At 44.1% G+C, this 20599-nt stretch overlaps 1 protein-coding gene across 1 annotated transcript; it reads right to left on the bottom strand.

Annotated features, from left to right (window-relative positions):
* Positions 1 to 3990: 3990 nt before the first annotated feature.
* Positions 3991 to 20397, bottom strand: LOC106598366 (translocation protein SEC62). Its single transcript, XM_014189408.3, has 8 exons — positions 20272 to 20397; positions 14101 to 14209; positions 12862 to 12967; positions 12259 to 12568; positions 12004 to 12099; positions 11461 to 11521; positions 9890 to 10009; positions 3991 to 8106 (listed from the first exon to the last, which is right to left on the bottom strand). The coding sequence occupies exons 1-8, from the start codon at positions 20305 to 20307 to the stop codon at positions 7607 to 7609; spliced, it is 1338 nt and encodes a 445-aa protein (XP_014044883.2). The 5' UTR covers positions 20308 to 20397; the 3' UTR covers positions 3991 to 7606.
* Between the last annotated feature and the right edge of the window lie 202 nt (positions 20398 to 20599).

Here is a 20599-nt window from a genome sequence, read left to right as displayed (position 1 = left end):
TGACTCCAATGCTTCCCACAGTTGTGTCAAGTTGGATGGATGTCCTTTTGGTGGTGGACCTTTCTTGATACATACAGGGAAATGTTAAGTATGAAAAACCCAGAAGCATTGCAGTTCTTGACACAAATCGGTGCATCTGGCAACTACTACCATAACCCATTCAAAGGCACTTAAATGTTTTGTCTTGCCCATTCACCCTCTGAATGGCAAACATACAGTAGTGGCCAAAAGTTTTGAGAATGACACAAATATTAATTTTCACAAAGTCTGCTGCTTCAGTTTGTATGTTAAATAAAGGTTAAATAAAAATAAAAACATATAAAAAATTATGGCATTTTGCATATACTCCAGAATGTTATGAAGAGTGATCCAATGAATTGCAATTACTTGCTAAGTCCCTCTTTGCATTGAAAATTAACTGAATACCCCAAAAATATTTCCACTGCATTTCAGCCCTGCCACAAAAGGACCAGCTGACATCATGTCAGTGAATCTCTCGTTAACACAGGTGTGAGTGTTGACGAGGACAAGGCTGGAGATCACTCTGTCATGCTGATTGAGTTCGAATAACAGACTGGAAGCTTCAAAAGGAGGGTGGTGCTCCTCTGTCAACCATGGTTACCTGCAAGGAAACACGTGCCATCATCATTGCTTTGCACAAAAAGGGCTTCACAGGCAAGGATATTGCTGCCCGTAAGATTGCACCTAAATCAACCATTTATCGGATCATCAAGAACTTCAAGGAGAGTGGTTCAATTGTTGTGAAGAAGGCTTCAGGGCGCCCAAGAAAGTCCAGCAAGTGCCAGGACCATCTCCTAAAGTTGATTCAGCTGCGGGATCGGGGCACCACCAGTACAGAGCTTGCTCAGGAATGGCAGCAGGCAGGTGTGAGTGCATCTACACGCACAGTGAGGCAAAGACTTTTGGAGGATGGCCTGGTGTCAAGAAGGGCAGCAAAGAAGCCACTTCTCTCCAGGAAAAACATCAGGGACAGACTGATATTCTGCAAAAGGTACAGGGATTGGACTGCTGAGGACTGGGGTAAAGTCATTTTCTCTGATGAATCCCCTTTCCGATTGTTTGAGGCATCCGGAAAAAAAGCTTGTCCGGAGAAGACAAGGTCCTCATTTGGACTAATCTTCCAAGAGTCCTTAAACATTAAAATACAATTTATAATACGAACACATTTTCACTGTTACAAACATACATAATATACTAACATAATGACCCGATATATACTCAATCTAAAAAATACTATAGTCCCACAACATTTGTACGTATTATATTTAAATGGTTTTAAAATAATGTTTAAATGTATATATTGAAAGGTTAATTTATTCAATTTCTTTATTGCTCTAAATCGAAATGTTCTTTTGCCTATTTCTCTTTTCTGTCTGGATAACGCATAGATGGTGGACAATCTATTCCTAGTATTTACTGAATGTCTGTCTCTTACCAACTGAATTGCTGCTTTGTTCTGTGCAATCTGCAGCCTCCTAACTTCACTTGATGATGCATTTCCCCAGACCACAGAACAGTAGTTCACCTGACTCTCAATTAAAGCTTGTGTTATTTTCTTAAGAATTTCTCCTGGTAAATATTTAGCTATCCTTCTGATTATGCATGCTGTTTTAATATATATATTTTTTTTTACATACATTAGTTATTTGAGACGACCATGTTAAGCTGTTGTCTAGCTGCACTCCCGGTAGTTTGGTTTCTGCCACTTCTTCAATTTGTAGTCCTCCCATACTCAATTGTATCCCATGCTGTTTTGGCCTTTTCCTAGTGGAACAGACCAACATAACTTTGGATTTCTTGGTGTTTAAAACAAGTTTGTTCTGGCAACCCCACTCCCTAATATTCTCCAAATCGCCTTGTAAAGGTTGCTGTACCTGTTGAACCGATTGTCTTGCTGCATAAATTGTAGTATTATCTGCAAATATAGTAGCTTGAGTTTCAGCTAAGGCATAAGGAAGGTCGTTGGTATATATTTAATAAAGAAGTGGCCCAAGGAAGCTGCCCTGCGGTATTCCACAGTTTGAAACATGAGGGGAAGAAAATGAACCATTGATATAGGTGGACTGTTTCCTGTCAGTTAGATATGACTGTACCCAATTCAATGCTACCTCCTTAAAACCATAATGCATTAATTTTGTCAAAATTATTTCATGATCCACTCAATCAAATGCTGCACTGAAATCTAAAAATAGTACACCCACAAACTTGCCATTATCCACAGCATTGAGCCACTGGTCAGTCATGTCAACCAATGCAGTGGTAGTGAATGTTTTTTGCAATAAGCATGCTGATTAGCTGTAATCAGATAATTATTTTCCATATACTCCCATATTTGTCTACTCACAATACCCTCCAATATCTTACTGAGTGAAGGGAGTAGACTAATTGGTCGACTATTGGCAGGAGTAATGGGTTCTTTGCTGTCTTTCGGAATAAGACACAGTTTCGTATGCTTCCATACATTTGCAAACATCCCCTTTTCCAGTGACCCATTAAATATGTATCTCAGTGGAACTACAATCTGGGGAGCAGCACAGCGAAGCAAAAAATTGTCCATAAGACAATAACCCCAATTTACCATTGGGTAATGACTTCAATAGGTTTAACACCTCCTCCACTGACACCGTTTGCAGACTAAAAGAGCAGGTCTTGTTGCTCATAATATAATCATCAATCCATTGGACAACAGCTTGTTTGGAAGAATGTATGTTTACATTGTTGCTCAATAAATTAGTTTTCTTTGTAAAAAAATCTGCAAAACAATTGGCAATATCAATTGGTTTTGTTATTATTCTGAGACCATTCATGTGTGGGGTTGCTTCTCAGCCAAGGGAGTGGGCTCACAATTTTGCCTAAGAACACAGCCATGAATAAAGAATGGTACCAACACATCCTCCGAGAGCAACTTCTCCCAACCATCCAGGAACAGTTTGGTGACGAACAATGCCTTTTCCAGCATAATGGAGCACCTATGCTGGAAAAGCCACTTAGTGATAACTAAGTGGCTCGGGGAACAAAACATCGATATTTTGGGTCCATGGCCAGGAAACTCCCCAGACCTTAAACACATTGAGAACTTGTGGTCAATCCTCAAGAGGCGGGTGGACAAACAAAAACCCACAAATTCTGACAAACTCCAAGCATTGATTATGCAAGAATGGGCTGCCATCAGTCAAGATGTGGCCCAGAAGTTAATTGACAGCATGCCAGGGAAGATTGCAGAGGTCTTGAAAAAGAAGGGTCACACTGCAAATATTGACTCTTTGCATCAACTTCATGTAATTGTCAATAAAAGCCTTTGACACTTATGAAATGCTTGTAATTATACTTCAGTATTCCATAGTAACATCTGACAAAAATATCTAGACACTGAAGCAGCAAACTTTGTGGAAATTAATATTTGTGTTATTCTCCATTTTTGGCCACGACTGTACACAATCCAGGTCTCAATTGTCTCAAGGCTTAAAAATCCTTCTTTAACCCATCTCCTCATCTACACTGAAGTGGATTTAACAAGTGACATGGTTAGTCTGTCAGGGGTATCAAACTCATTCCATGGAAGGCCTAGTGTCTGCAGGTTTTAGTTTTATCCTTTAAATTAAGACCTAGACAACCAGGTGAGGGGCGTTCCTTACCAACTAGTGGCCTAGTACAAGGGAGGAGAGAAAAACCCGCAGATTCTGGGAACTTCAGTGGAAAGAGTTTGACCCGTGGTCTATGTCATGGAAAGAACATGTTCCATCCACTCAGTGTATAAAAGGCTAGGTAGAACCATGTGGCAAGAGTCACCTGTGTGTTGCTGTCAGTAACCAGCCCCTGGATTATCGACGTAAGATTATCTTTTTTTGGAAGAGGACCTAATTTATGTAATTGACATACTAAACTTGGGGTAGATGGAAAAACAGGTCATTTGAAATGAATCATCTCATTCAAGCACCAACAATTCATGCAAATAAGACAGGAAACAACTGCTTTCTATAGTTTTATTGCAATAAGATACAGATATACTTCCAGACATTCAATTAATGACATTATATTGAAATATTGCAAGAGACAGTCCTCAATGATATTGATCCGAATATGAACAACTAAGTGACTAACAACATTTTCAACAGATAAAAGATGACGTTTTTTTTTCTTCAAAGAAATGTAATGGAATAAAGCAGTATAGATTAATACTACAATATACAACAGACTGGTACTGTGCAAGAAGAAGACTCAAGAACAATGAGATTTTCATGAAATAGTTCATAATAATACAGCTACTGGCAACTTGGGGCGCGTTCGTAAATTCACTCTGGCTATCTACTCCGATTTCAGAGCACTCTCGTCTGAGTGTGCCAGAGCGCAGAATAACTGACGAATTTACGAACATTCAACACCTGTTGAATATGGCCAGTGTCAGTAAACATCGGCAAAAAGTGTAATAAAAATGTTGCCAGCAGCACAGTTAGTCACCAACGCTCTGAATAACATGAAAACAGCCTAAATCAGCTCTGCTAGGGCGAGAAATTCTCAGTGGGGTTTGTATCTGGAAGTAGCTAGCAAGCTAGCCAACGTTAGCTTGGGTGCTTGACTGCTGTTGAGGTCAGAACACTCGGCTCAACCCGACTCCTCGGTCAGAGTGTCCAGTGTGCTCTCTGAACGCTCCGAGAGCAAAACACTTTACCAACAGACAATCTGACACGCTCTGAATTTACCAACGGACAATGCTCAATTTACAAATGCCCAGAGGGCACTCTGGCACTCCAGATTGAATTTACGAACGCACTCTGGCTCTCCAGAAGACATCAGGAAACAGAAAATAATTGAAAATGAACAACAAAAAAAAATACTAAAAGAGACCAACTACAGTGTGCAGTTGTAAGTAGTACACTTGTATTGTACAAGAGCCACGCGCAGTTGAATAAAGTTCAGGGAAACACGACAATGAAGAAACAAGCTGGAGATCTACCGAGGTCAACAAGCTCTGAGAACGGGAAAGCAAGACAGTGCTTGTACCCTTTTCACACTACTGACCCGTTCTGACCCGTTCACAGAGCTGCACTGCGCCCGCCTGTTTACGCATCCAGCATAGCTCCAGGAACCGGCCAGGACTACCGTTCGGGTCGACAAGATTGTGGGAAAAGGGTATGAGTGTCTGGAAGATACTCCTCAGTCTAGACATTGAGTCCATCTGTGTAGTGTGTGGGATATCCGAACCAAGTGACTTTTCCCCCCCTTTGCTCTCACAAGCTCCACTCTACCATTCCACAGCGGGGTGAACTTTCTTCCCAGAACATTTTGTGTGGAACAGCAATACAAAATATTATGCAATCCACTGCCAACGGGTTTCTCAACCACAAGTTAATCATTCACTATTCTTATGGCAAGAAACAAACATGTTTGTGGGACTTGCTGTAAGTAGCCACATAGCTAGTTTTTCTATATACATTCCTCTACACAAAATAAATGACAAAAATCGATCAATATCAACTAGATCAAAAATAGGTAGTCCATCTGATCATATATCCAAACATTAAATATTCTACATTTCTGGTGAGAGTCCCCAATAATGAGAGTACAATACACTCTTGACAATATGCCTATTGGTGGTCAAAATGATAGTAAAAAAAAAAGTATAACTGAGCAAAATAAACATTACACTGAAAATAAAAAGTTTTGATACCCAAAAAAAGGATTCTGTTCAAGTTGAACAAAGTGGGCTCATAATTGATCAATTCAAAATATATTTGATATAGAATTCCTTATATAAATGACATCTTTATTATTATTATTATTTTTAAATATCGTCCTCACTAGCATCTAAAACAACTCCAGCCAAAAAGAATGCAACCTTACGAACAGACGGTATTGGACCACAGCCCCCATAATGCAACACTACAGAGAATTGGACCTGGACCACATTGGTTTCTAACGGAGTCCCCATGCATTCACATGGGTCTCCATTGTTGTCCGTTAGCATGACTAGAATACCAATGAAGGCAACACAACAAAAGCCATCATGAAAATACAGGCATCCGAGTTGAACTGACAATACTATTACAAGCGATCGTAGAATGAGTATAGTAAGCTTAAGGACATATTGCCTGCTTTGCATGGCTTAGATAGAACTGAAGGGAGAAGGGGATTGATGTCTACACACGTCTTAGCTCCTATACTGCGCTGCGTTTCTAAGGTGTAAAAGGTTTGGAATTTGACACAATCGTTACAAAAATGAATAAATGTACCAAAATCCCTTGCTGACACCTTTGACATGTCTTCCAGTATGAAAACAGCATGCATTGTAACAACAATTAACGTGTTTGGCACTTTAATTTTGATGTCCGATTCTAAATGGTGAATACAAAACTGTAAAAACAGGTTTTCCATTCCATCTTTGCGGTCTGCATGTGCGTGGCCTCAGAATACATTTCTTCTAGAAAGCAGTATCTCAAATGACCTGTTTTATTTTTGTTGTCCGACTGCTTGTAATGGACATGACTCTAATGAACTCTGGTTTTATATGTGTGTGTGTGTGTGTGTGTGTGTGGATGGACAGAACCGATCACCCAAACAAACATTTCTCATTGAAAATAATAAGTACCGCAAAGAACCACAAGGCTGTTTATTGTTAATGCTGTTCATCTGCCGACGCCATTTTTTTTCTTCTTCTTTTGTTCTCTCACCAGACATATTTCGGCAATACCCCCAATAAGTGAGGTCTTTCTTGGGGTGGGGTAAACTATGGATTTTGGTCCATCCACATTAGTTATAGTGGCGTAGCCAACGGTTGGTCAATCGTAACGTCCGATGGCTGCCTAGGAGAGATCACATTCATAAAAAAACAAAGAGCTGAACTGTGTACAGAGGGCCAGATGCCACTGCTAGTACATGACCTTGGCCCAGTTGGGTGACAATAGACCAAAGGACAAGGCCGTGTTCAGTAGGGAAATGGGAAAATGTGTATATTTTGGTTCCCATTTGAATTTTGTTACCATGTTTTGCAGCTACTGGACACAACACTGGGCTTAGCCTAACCATGATTGTACAAATCGGAAGTTGTTCATAAGACAACAGTCTGGATTTGAGGGGTAGGTAGACAAGATGGCAGTACTTCCCCTAGTAAAAACAACGATTCCTTAGCTCTTTAATTCCCTCATCTGTGGAAATTGTCAAGAGACTTTGCCTCACAGCAGAAACGAGACATACAAGGGAAGCATTGTAGCAATAGTAAACAACACAGAGTGGATGAGTTAACTAGAATGATATGGGATAACAGTCATAACGTAAGTACCGAAAAATAGGGAAAACGTCGGGAGAACTAACGTGACAACTTCCTCAGACAAACATCTGTTAAGTTAGTTTGCATTTCTCAGTTAAATAAGCTGGGGATTTTAGAACCACAATAAAGGCTTCTCTTTTCCAACGTTATAGACATTTGACACCGGTGTCGATACTCAGACGTGGCATCTGTATAGTTGGTGGAAGATCGGAGCAGGCAAGATGAAGGTGTCTCCTCAGCGAGGTTGACCTGGAGGAGGTGGGAGGTTGTCCTTGGAGGAGCACGAGGTTGGAGGAGAAGGAGGTGGCAGTGATAAAATGTTTATGTTTGAACAGGCAAGGGCTTTCTCTCACCATCTCCTTCCTGCTCTCCTTCATCCCCCTCTCCTTCTTCCTCCTCTTCCTCCTCTTCCGTGTGCTGCTCCAGCTCCTCGCGGGTGATCATCTCAAAGTCATTTCCATTGCTGTGCTGCGAGCCCTCGTCCTCACGCCGGTCGCTGTCTGTGTCAGAGCGCTCAGCGGTACTCGCTGACGTCCCCGTCCCCTTCGCCACCTCGCCTTCTTCCGTCCCCTGTGGAACTGAGCCCTCGCCTCCTTCACCTTCCTCCTCCTCTTCCTCCTCCTCCTCACCGTCACCCTCCTTCTCATCGCTGGTCTTGCCCTGGCTCTTCTTGCTGGAGTCCCGCGGGCCCTTGTACTCGTGCGTGTAGAGCGGGCGGAAAGAGTCGATGAAGCCCACGTCAGCCGTGAGGTTGGGCAGGAACCAGAAGTGGTGGCGTCCGCCCGTCACCAGCCAGATGATCATGAACAGGATGCAGCGAGCTGAGGGGAGATAAACATTGTCAAATGGCATTGTAATGTCAAAGCAAAGGCCAGCAACTAACGTCAACGGTGCTGAGGGGAAGGAACGCAACCCTGTGACGTCAGCTTTGGTGCCGTGTCACCCAGTTTGACTCACGTCTCTAGGTAAACACAAGATACATTATTTAAAAAGTAAAAGAACAAAACGGAATTTGAACTTTATTGGAATTCCCTGTTAAAATGGTTACTGCAAGATTCTGGCATTTAATTGGCTCACGAAACTACCACTTAAGTTCTTGCATAATGCACACTGAGACATAAAAATGGTATCCATGAGCTTCTGACTCATAGAACAAGGGCTTAATGTCAGAATCTGGCAGTATCCCTTTAAGGGTTGGATAGGGGTATTAGCAATATGGTGATCACACGCACAGGGAACGTGGGGGGGGGGGGGGGGGGGGGGGGGGGGGGCAGGGGACTGTTCAGCTGTGTGGAGAACAGGCCGTAGCTCAGGTGGCTGAGTTTCCTGATGATCTTCTTGTCCTTCCTGCGACACCTGGTGTTAATAGGTGTCCTGGAAGGCAGGCAGTGTGCACCCAATGAGGCGTTGCTGTTGACCATTTCAGCTCCTTGGAGATGTTTACCCCGAGGAACTTGATGTTTTTGACTGTCTCCACGGCGGCCCTGTTGACAGGGAAGGGGCGTGCCCAGCCTGGTTCCTCCTGAAGTCCACAATCAGCTCCTTTGTTATGCTGACGTTGAGGGAAGAGATTGTTTACCTGGCACCACACCACCAGTGCCCACCTCCTCTCTGTAGGCTGTCTCGTTGTTGGTAATCAGGCCTACTACTGTCATGTTGTCAGAGAACTTGATGAAGGAGTTGTAAATGTGTGAGGCCACGCAGTCGTGGGTATACAGGGAGTACAGGAGGGGACAGAGGACACACCATTGTGAGGCCCCCGTGTTGAAGATCAGTGTGGAGGAGGTAATGTAGGCTACGTTTGTCAGGAAGTCGAGTTGATGTGGTGTTTGACTTGCCTCTTGAAGCACTTCATGATGACAGAAGTGAGTGGTACGTAGTGAATGGTCCTCCGTGGAGACCGTCAGCACGTAGCCCTCGTCGTCCTCGGGGGCTCACCCTTATGCTCCAAGCATGAGAAAAAGGGGTTTAGCTCGTCCGGTGTTGGTGTCTGCGACGTGATTGGCTTGCTTTTTGTAATCCGTGATCGTTAGAAGCCCCTGCCACATATGCCTCGTATCCGACCCACTGAATTACTCCTCCATTTTGTCCCTATACTTCTATCTTGCCATGTTATCGATCCGCGTGGGTCGCATTTGTGCTGTTTAACCATACAGTTGTCCCAGGTCACTTTGCCCTGTTTATAAGCAGCATTTCTCTCCTTCAGTTTCCCAACAAGGCTGCCATCAATCCACGGTTTTGGATTCCAGTAAGTTTTGAACGATACCGTCGGTATCACATCATCTCTGCATTTTTGTAGCCCTATTCAATGATGTTATCCCCAGACGCGACCTGGAACATATTCCAGTCCAAAACACTCTTGGAGCATGGATTCTGATTGGTCAGAACAGCGTTGTACAGACCTGACCACCGGAAGATCCCTTTTGAGTCTTTGTTTGTAGGCGGGGAGGAGCAAAATGGAGTCGCACTCCGAGTTGCCGAAAGGAGGACGAGAGAAGGCAATTCTACCTAGAGCATTAGGAGGACAAGTTGGTGCTAGCATATTGAGTTACACTATTTTTAGTTGTACACAAGTGTCTAGAGGTTGGGTGTTTTCTTTCTTACCAACAGCCAACAGCAGTATACTGGCCACGAAACAGCCTGCTGCCACGCTCAGGTAGTACACACCCACACGCATCTCAGCCGGCCACAGCGGGAAGAGAGTGGCCGCAATCACTGCAATTACTGGAAACAGAGACGCAGGCCTTAGTACAGTGGAAAATAAGCATCGTTATTCCCTTTACCAATTCATAGGGATGAGCATTTGAAATGTTGACTGTTCGAGTAATTGCATTTTTAGAACACAAGGCCTGTACTGGAATGTATCTGTTCAGCATTTATCTGTATGCTAACAGAGCTCAACAATGCCTGATTAATCATAACCACTACAGATAACAAATCCTAATTGCCCCATATATACGCACACGTCAATAAAAAAACAAGTGCCATTTTAAGATTAATTTATTGAAACCGTAAAAATCAACTAAATATAAATATATATATATATAAATAAAATCGCCACAAAGAATTATCTCCAAACAAGACACTAACATCAACAGTGGCGCTTGCTTGTAAAAGCCTATGGCTGTACAATGGCCTAGCCTTGTTTTGTTAATTTCCCGAGCCCTTATCACAGTCAATAGGCTCCTATTTCATAGTAAAAATCATGATGTAACATAACAGAATAAAATAGAAACTTTTTTCCAAATTGAAAGTTGCCAGTGCTAATTGATGCGCGTCTGGAACAGTTATTCTCAGAGTGCTCGCTTGAAACTGGGCTCAATTTGTCGAGGTGAAATTTTTTCTGGGTTACAAAACAGAATCTGTCTTTTCGATAGAGACGTTCGATGTAGTTTATTCTGCCATTCTTTGGTATTTAAAAAAATGGATTTCACATTGTTAATCCATTTGGTGATGGTGATGAATTGCAGCCACAACATCTGTTTGGTGAGTAGACCTAGGCTTAATGATTGAAAATACACGCCGTCTTTATCAAACTCACGTTTTCACATTTCTTTCCCACCGTCTATGTTTAAAAGTGTTATAGCCTAGGCTAACCTATTCTAAATGGCACAAGCAGTTCGCAAAGTAGCCTAAGCGGAAAAATGACGTGACGCAATTATTCCAAAACTGCTGCGCTCCTCGTTGGAACCACCTATTTCCCTACTTCAATCAACCAGTCCATTTTGAATGCGATAAAACTGTTGTCATTTGGCAAGGAATGTAGCTTGTGTATCCCATCAGGTAGATATGTTTTGATAGGCATTTATTTCTGTAGGCCTAACAGAAGCCTGTGTGCTCATTTAGCCCGCATGTGTAGAGGGAGTGATCAGAACGCAATTGCGTTAGTGAGACACGGAGGGAATTTAGGGACTGAGTGATGCTTGGATTGGTTTCTTTTTTATTGTGCCTCGCAAATGCACATGTACAAATGGAACACGAGAACCAAAGCAGATGAACGTTGTCTTTAAGACAATGTTTCAACCTCTGGTTAGAGATCGAGTTTTGACCTCCATTCCGACTACTCATGACCATCCCTACCAATTCAGTTGCAATGATCAGTTATTTGTGAAAGACAGTTTAATCAGTTATCAAAATGTAATATTCTAGGTAATTAATACTACAATTCCACTCACCCAGAATCAGTCCCATGGCAAAGGTTTTAAAATGGACTGGGTCGTAGATCCAAACAAATACCTGGAAAGTGGAGTAAATATGATAATTTTAAATTTCACCTTAGAAATAGTTTTTATTTATCAACCACAGCGATTCACCATTTTTCACATATCACATGGTGAACTCCGTGCAAGTCACATTGAACCTCTTGCCATCATATCACCATCATGTCATGCTTGCATGGCAAACTGACGCCACAAAGAATGTCTCTGGTCATGGAGAACGTGTCTCATTAAGTGCACCCTGAAACAAGGGTAAGCTCTTTTGCTCTGGAATTCTCTCAAATGTCACAGGGAAAAACAAACACCAATGTGCTGAATTCATGCCACAAAGATCAGAATGTTCCCCGTCTTTTAAAGTGAATATTACAACAATGACCTCTGGCTACACACCGACTGAAACATGCTCACTTTTCCAGAAAGTCCTGCTTTCATATTTTTACCCATCCTAATCTTTGGCGAGGCGGAGCCCTTTTTCCCAGGATTCCCTGTGTTCCAACTCACCTCATTGCCATCCAAGAAGAGCTGATCCTCATGAGGCTCCAGTTTGAATTTCTTCTTCACGTCTTTTTTCTTCTTTGGCGTTCCGGGGCTATCATCCTGAGCACACAAAAAAACAGCATGGTCATATGGCCTTTATAAAAAGAATCTAGATCAATCGTATTTGATTTTATGACCAAACCGCTTCAGTGGTCTAACCTGTTACGAACTATACAACATGTTCATAGCCTATATATTCACTTCATTCAATTTACATACACTCTTCTCCTTCTTTACATCTGAAGCCTCGGCATCCTTGGAATCCTTCTTCTTCTCTTTCTCCTTCTTTACATCTGAAGCCTCGGCATCCTTGGAATCCTTCTTCTTCTCTTTCTCCTTCTTTACATCTGAAGCCTCGGCATCCTTGGAATCCTTCTTCTTCTCTTTCTCCTTCTTTACATCTGAAGCCTCGGCATCCTTGGAATCCTTCTTCTTATCTTTTTCTTTCTCCTTGTCTTTCTTGATGTCCTTCTCTGGCTTCTTCTTCATGACTTTCAGAGCGCGGTGGAAGAATTGCTTCTTCAGCAGCCTGAAGGAGGAGAGCAGAAACACCAGAACACAAGATGAACCATGGTCAAATATTGTTCAGTACTTCATCATATTGTTTCAGATTTTGTTTGGGAGCCCCTGAAACCATCGGGAGCCTGTATAGTCCTTGTAGAACCTTTCACATTACACACATTTTGCCCCGAACTTCCTAAGGACATAGGGACAACATACAAACATGGAAGTTGTAGTGAACAATGTGTAGTGTGAAAGCAACTTCAGTTCTAGTGTAGGGTGGTAGTTAAACAACTACCAGCACTCCCACATTAGACTAACTTGTTGCAGTAGTCCACCACAGAGTCTCTGGTGGTGAAAACGGCCTCCTCTCCCTTCTTGGCCTTGGCCCACTTGGAGTCCAGCAGACAGTCCACCGCCTTGGAGGCTGACAAAGGGAAACAGACAACCATGTTCAAAAATGACATCAAAAGGTAGTAGAGAGATGCTGTACGTTGAAACTCAATGACCATCATGCTATGAAAACATTCTGAAATCCTGGCCCCTGGGGATGTGTACAAAAGCTCCTCTCCAACAGACACAGCACACGCCAGAGATATTTAACCAACGACTGTGCAAACAGCATTTACTGACACTGTTGACAGAATAGGTCTGCTATGGGGCTAAAGTCATTGGGCAAATGTAAACATTGGCAGGTCAACAGTACTACTATGAGATATAGTGAGAGATTCTGGGTCAAAAGTTAACTATTCCAACCCTCAACTCAGCAGGACCGGAAGAAATAACAAATAAATGCCAATTGTCGTCTCTCACATCAAGACACCGTCGTCATTAGGCCTACTGCTAAGGCCCAGATATGTCCTGACTGTTCCTGACCAGGAAAAACTTCGGGCCTTAGTTAAAGATGCACTATGCAGAAATCGCTCTGCCATTTCCCTGCTTGCTTAAATTCTAATAGTTCGCCCAAGTTTATGTGACAAAACAAGCAAGTATTGTGTAGAAAATTATTGTACCATCTAAACAGCTGTGAAACATTTTGCATAACCAAAAACATTGTATTTTCAGCTGTTTGAAGCTGGTGTACAAAAACTAAAGTAAAAGAGACACTAAACTTAAGAACAGGAAGCATAGAAATAGCGCACATAGAACAGATCTACAGCTTCTTAGACTTGCTTTCAATGAGAATGCCAGATCTGTAACACATATTTCTATGTGAATTGGGTCAGCCCAAAAATGATATATTGCAGCTTTAAAGTGTAACATTTGGGTTTTCCTAGTCAAGTGGTCAAAAATAAAATACTTCTTTAATCCCCTAAAAGTGTCCCTCAAACCATTCCCCACAATGATAGCCTATTTGAAGTAGGGATATTCCAACAGTACCACACCTGATTCAACGAGGCCTAGTCACAGGCTTGATGATAGTTGACTAATTTAAGCACTTTATGTGCTAGTACTGAAATATCAAATGCTGTGGGGACCGGCACCAACTGCTGCTGACTGGTTTGAGAATCACTGTCCTAAATGAGTGAACAAAGGAGAGCGTATGAACGGAGCACTGACCGATGAAGTAGTCCACCCGGTGGCCCATCATGTTGGTGGACTTGGTGGGGCAGTTGAAGCGGAGGTACTTGGCCACCGCCTTCTCCTCCTTGGTGGGCTCACTCACCTCCTACACAGTGAGGAAAAAGGGAAATCACAAGTCTGTGTGCTACTATGCCATGTTGAGTTGAATACCATCAACACTTACTCTTTTGCTGCGACACGTTTGCTGCTCCTGCCCCCCCCCCCCACACTAACAGTTACAGACCATAGACCAGGGTTTCCCAAACTCAGTCCACGGTGACCCCAAGGGGTGCACCCATTTTTCCCTTTGCCCTAGCACTACACAGCTGATTATAATAATCATGAAGCTTTGATCATTGCTGTGTTAAGGCAAAATCCACCAGAGGACCATGTTTGGGAAACACTGCCATAGATATAGGCTAACAGTGTAGGGCCTACAGCATTGCTACAGAGACAAGAACGCAGACCAGTTAAGGAGCAGATCAGACTGTCAGCCCAGGGCAGGGGTGGGCTTTAGGACCTCCCGCGGTGAAGTCAAGTCAATCAGCCAGTCATATTCACAACACACACACATATATACATACATACACATATACATATGTCATTTAGCAGATGCTTTTATCCAAAGAGACTTAGAATCATGCGCGCATATATTTTACATATGTGTGGTCCCAGGAATCGAACCAAGTACCCGGGCGTTACAACCACCATGCTCTACCAACTGAGCTACAGGAGGAGCACCACCATGCTCTACCAACTGAGCTACAGGAGGAGCACCACCATGCTCTACCAACTGAGCTACAGGAGGAGCACCACCATGCTCTACCAACTGAGCTACAGGAGGAGCACCACCATGCTCTACCAACTGAGCTACAGGAGCACCACCATGCTCTACCAACTGAGCTACAGGAGGAGCACCACCATGCTCTACCAACTGAGCTACAGGAGCACCACCATGCTCTACCAACTGAGCTACAGGAGCACCACCATGCTCTACCAACTGAGCTACAGGAGCACCACCATGCTCTACCAACTGAGCTACAGGAGCACCACCATGCTCTACCAACTGAGCTACAGGAGCACCACCATGCTCTACCAACTGAGCTACAGGAGCACCACCATGCTCTACCAACTGAGCTACAGGAGGAGCACCACCATGCTCTACCAACTGAGCTACAGGAGGAGCACCACCATGCTCTACCAACTGAGCTACAGGAGCACCATGCTCTACCAACTGAGCTACAGGAGCACCATGCTCTACCAACTGAGCTACAGGAGCACCATGCTCTACCAACTGAGCTACAGGAGCACCATGCTCTACCAACTGAGCTACAGGAGCACCATGCTCTACCAACTGAGCTACAGGAGCACCATGCTCTACCAACTGAGCTACAGGAGCACCATGCTCTACCAACTGAGCTACAGGAGCACCATGCTCTACCAACTGAGCTACAGGAGCACCATGCTCTACCAACTGAGCTACAGGAGCACCATGCTCTACCAACTGAGCTACAGGAGCACCATGCTCTACCAACTGAGCTACAGGAGCACCATGCTCTACCAACTGAGCTACAGGAGCACCATGCTCTACCAACTGAGCTACAGGAGCACCATGCTCTACCAACTGAGCTACAGGAGCACCATGCTCTACCAACTGAGCTACAGGAGCACCATGCTCTACCAACTGAGCTACAGGAGCACCATGCTCTACCAACTGAGCTACAGGAGCACCATGCTCTACCAACTGAGCTACAGGAGCACCATGCTCTACCAACTGAGCTACAGGAGCACCATGCTCTACCAACTGAGCTACAGGAGCACCATGCTCTACCAACTGAGCTACAGGAGCACCATGCTCTACCAACTGAGCTACAGGAGGAGCACCACCATGCTCTACCAACTGAGCTACAGGAGGAGCACCACCATGCTCTACCAACTGAGCTACAGGAGCACCATGCTCTACCAACTGAGCTACAGGAGGAGCACCACCATGCTCTACCAACTGAGCTACAGGAGCACCACCATGCTCTACCAACTGAGCTACAGGAGGAGCACCACCATGCTCTACCAACTGAGCTACAGGAGGAGCACCACCATGCTCTACCAACTGAGCTACAGGAGGAGCACCACCATGCTCTACCAACTGAGCTACAGGAGGAGCACCACCATGCTCTACCAACTGAGCTACAGGAGGAGCACCACCATGCTCTACCAACTGAGCTACAGGAGGAGCACCACCATGCTCTACCAACTGAGCTACAGGAGCACCACCATGCTCTACCAACTGAGCTACAGGAGCACCACCATGCTCTACCAACTGAGCTACAGGAGGAGCACCACCATGCTCTACCAACTGAGCTACAGGAGGAGCACCACCATGCTCTACCAACTGAGCTACAGGAGCACCATGCTCTACCAACTGAGCTACAGGAGGAGCACCACCATGCTCTACCAACTGAGCTACAGGAGCACCACCATGCTCTACCAACTGAGCTACAGGAGGAGCACCACCATGCTCTACCAACTGAGCTACAGGAGCACCACCATGCTCTACCAACTGAGCTACAGGAGGAGCACCACCATGCTCTACCAACTGAGCTACAGGAGCACCACCATGCTCTACCAACTGAGCTACAGGAGGAGCACCACCATGCTCTACCAACTGAGCTACAGGAGCACCACCATGCTCTACCAACTGAGCTACAGGAGCACCACCATGCTCTACCAACTGAGCTACAGGAGCACCATGCTCTACCAACTGAGCTACAGGAGGAGCACCACCATGCTCTACCAACTGAGCTACAGGAGGAGCACCACCATGCTCTACCAACTGAGCTACAGGAGGAGCACCACCATGCTCTACCAACTGAGCTACAGGAGCACCACCATGCTCTACCAACTGAGCTACAGGAGCACCACCATGCTCTACCAACTGAGCTACAGGAGCACCACCATGCTCTACCAACTGAGCTACAGGAGGAGCACCACCATGCTCTACCAACTGAGCTACAGGAGGAGCACCACCATGCTCTACCAACTGAGCTACAGAGGACAGGATTAGGGTGAAGTTGCCCCTAGACTCTTATCTAGGTTCAGTTTATCATTTTCCCTACTAATGGTTAAGGTTAGAATTGGGGGAGGGAAGGCTGACATCCAGCATATGACCACGTGGTGTTGAATGACATTCATGAATTTAAGCATTTCATAGGATTTCTAAAGAAGCATTTATAAAATCAACAAAATGGAATGATGTAACATTAGGCTATTTCACTGGGATTTCCAGAAATAGTCTTATTATGGTGATATATGGGATTGTAGTTCTTGTTTGGACATTACAGACAACAAACACAAACTCTATCATTGGCCAATTCCCTCGCACCCCCCTCCATTTTGCTCAGTTTCATAATCTCCTGCTTCGTGCCTACTGACTGAACATGGCCCGACACTGAAGCCAGTACTGCCTGCTAACATGGAGGGGAATGAGAGAGCATCAGCACAATGAGATTCAGTCCTGCCTGCTGCTGCTTCTGGCCCAGCTGGCTGGCTTCGCAGCTATACAGCACATGATGAAGCAAGGAGGGCTTTTAAACAGGGTTTTGGTACAGGTATGGGCATCATCAGTCACAAAATACAGACACACGAGGCCCCACTAAATGAAAAAAAACTCCGTCTTTACCTGAGCCTATCCTATGAATATGAGGGGGACTTAGGCCACCCTCGCTTCCCCTATGAAAGACAGTTCTAAGTTCAGTAGGGCCCGCCTTAGCAAAAGCATTTCGCAATCGGCAAACTAAAACCTGTGTTCTTATTGGAAATATCAGGTAGTAGCTTATCTCCTCGTTTCACAACGTTGTCTTGATAGTCCCTACTCTTTCAGGCCCAGTTGTCCCCACTCTCAGCTGCCCACGTCGTGGCCAAATAAAATTAAAGTCCAAATCTGGTTAGTCTAATAGTTGATGAGGATAGCATAGCCACTGCCAGCTATCAAACCTGGGTAGTGTTTTGCTCAATGTTTATGCTCAGCGAAAGTTCACTTCACTCATCATGGTAATAAAGCAACATAGTACTCAGTTATTCAAAACTGTGCTTTTCCATAGTAATCAGTTATTCAAAACATGTGCTTTTCCGTTACCATATCATGAGACAGAGCTAGAGAAAAAAGAGAGAGCGCAAACTGGATATAAAGGAATAGATGTAATTTCAACTATTGCATAATAACATACCCTGTTCCTGCAGCCAGGAGAAGGACATATGGAATATTAAGCAATTTGACCACTGACAGCCAAGGTGTTGCCTATCTGCTGTTGTTGATGCATGTCAAGGTGATGTGAACCTGTTGCATAATTTGACAATGACCAGAAGGCCTGAATTGTGTGTAATCGATTCGATTAACTTCCATTACACTACAGTAAGGTATGTTATTGTCATCAGGTTGTCGAGTTGAATTTAGTGTGTTGGTGTAACTGATGTGAAATGGCTAGTTAGTTAGCGGTGGTGCGCCCTAATAGCGTTTCAATCGGTGACGTCACTCGCTCTGAGACCTGAAGTAGTTGTTCCCCTTGCTCTGCAAGGGACGTGGCTTTTGTGGCGCGATGGATAACTATGCTTCGTGGGTGTCAGTTGTTGATGTGTGCAGAGTCCCTAGTTCAAGCCCAGGTAGGGGCGAGGAGAGGGACGGAAGCAAACTGTTACATTGATGCTGTTGACCCGGATCACTGGTTGCTGCGGAAAAGGAGGAGGTCAAATGAGGGGTGAGTGTAACCGATGTGAAAATGGCTAGTTAGTTAGCGGTGGTGCGCCCTAATAGCGTTTCAATCGGGTGACGTCACTCGCTCTGAGACCTGAAGTAGTTGTTCCCCTTGCTCTGCAAGGGACGCGGCTTTTGTGGCACGATGGGTAACAGTTGTTGATGTGTGCAGAGGGTCCCTGGTTCAAGCCCAGGTTGGGGCAAGGAGAGGGATGGAAGCTATATTGTTACATTGGCATGAGTTTGAGGGTGGGTATAATTTGTGGAATGTTCCAAAAGGAATCGGTCCCAAAAACTTGGTAAAGTACAAGGTTGTCAACAAACAACGCATACAAAGTTGCATGATCAATTCACCTAGCTAACTAGCTGCCGAATAGGCATCAACTCACCACGTAGCTTATTCTTAATGTTTGTCCACAGGCTACCAGAGACATTTTTCGGAATAAACGTGTTGAGTGAAAACTTAATTATGTAGCCCACTCCCTACCCGGTATCTGATTCTGCCGCTATACAACTTTGGATGCGTTGTTTGTTGGCAAACTTGTTATTTACGAAGTTTTGGGAACAGATTCCTATTGGAACGTTCCACAGATCATACCCCTGAGTTCGTCTCAAACAATTGACAGGGACTTACCCCAAAGAAAACTGGTCCAGCATTACTTGCAAAACTATTGCAATTTGTACAATGACCAATGCACCTCGAAAGAAATCACGCCGCAATCTAGCTACCTCTAGTTAAACTACGTCATCGTAGTTTTAATGAGACTATTCTCGTATGGCCATCAAACATCAATTAATGAGGATGTGCTGGCGCATCAGTGGCATTTGGCTTGCCAAAACAGTAACATTAGCTAGCTATTTATATATTCCAAAACACGTCTTGGCTTAACATCTGTTTGCCCGCCATGCAACCGCAAGTTGCTTTACTATCATTGTGATGGTAACGTTAGCTGGCGAGTTTTGTTAGTAGCTGGTAGCAAAGCTAGTTGGCTACGGGTTTGCACTAGCTTTCTCTGCCTGGTTTCTGAGATAGCCTGGCTAACTAGCAAATTGTAAATACCTAACGTTACTGTAACGTTACCTAATATCTTCCTCCTCTTCACCAAAATGTTTTCTTAACCGGTAAAGTTCACTAACTAGCTAGCTAATGTTCTGAAATAGCTAGGTATTGCTATTTGAAATATTCGTGTTAAATATAAATGTTATGCAAAATGACTTCCTGCAAAATTAAATATTTCAGTCGTTAACGGTAGCTGCTAGCACAGCTTTTCGCCTATTATCAACAGCATCGAATCGCTAGCAAATTACCATACTAGAAAACTAGTCTGTTGCGGGAAATATTCCAATCTTGAAAATAACCTCTCTGTAATACATCCAAGCAAAAACTATCTTCTTCCAGTTAACGTGAAAATTATTTTTACCTGGATCCGTTTCTTATGCCTCCTGCGCTCCGCCATGATTCTCCAACACAGCTCGTCTGACGTGTAATCACGTAGGACGTACGGGTAATATCGCGAGAGCAAAATGGCACACAAATGTACGTTCCAAAAACACGGTTCCTTCAATAACTTCCCTTGTTCTTCTTCTTCTTCGGTGGAGGTTTATCAGCGGTTGGCATCCAACGTTATGGTGCATTACCGCCACCTACTGTACTGGAGTGTAGGCCAGCGACAGGGAGAAACTAAATCCCTCCTGCCAGCCCCGTTGCTCTTAAAAAACATAACAACATATTTCAGACTATATCTAATG

The sequence above is a fragment of the Salmo salar genome, chromosome 03 (genome assembly GCF_965601325.2).
Source record: "Salmo salar chromosome 03, fSalSal1, whole genome shotgun sequence".
NCBI lineage: Eukaryota > Metazoa > Chordata > Actinopteri > Salmoniformes > Salmonidae > Salmo > Salmo salar.
The sequence above is the reverse complement of the archived record's forward strand: the minus strand, read 5'-3'. Positions and strand labels throughout refer to the sequence as shown.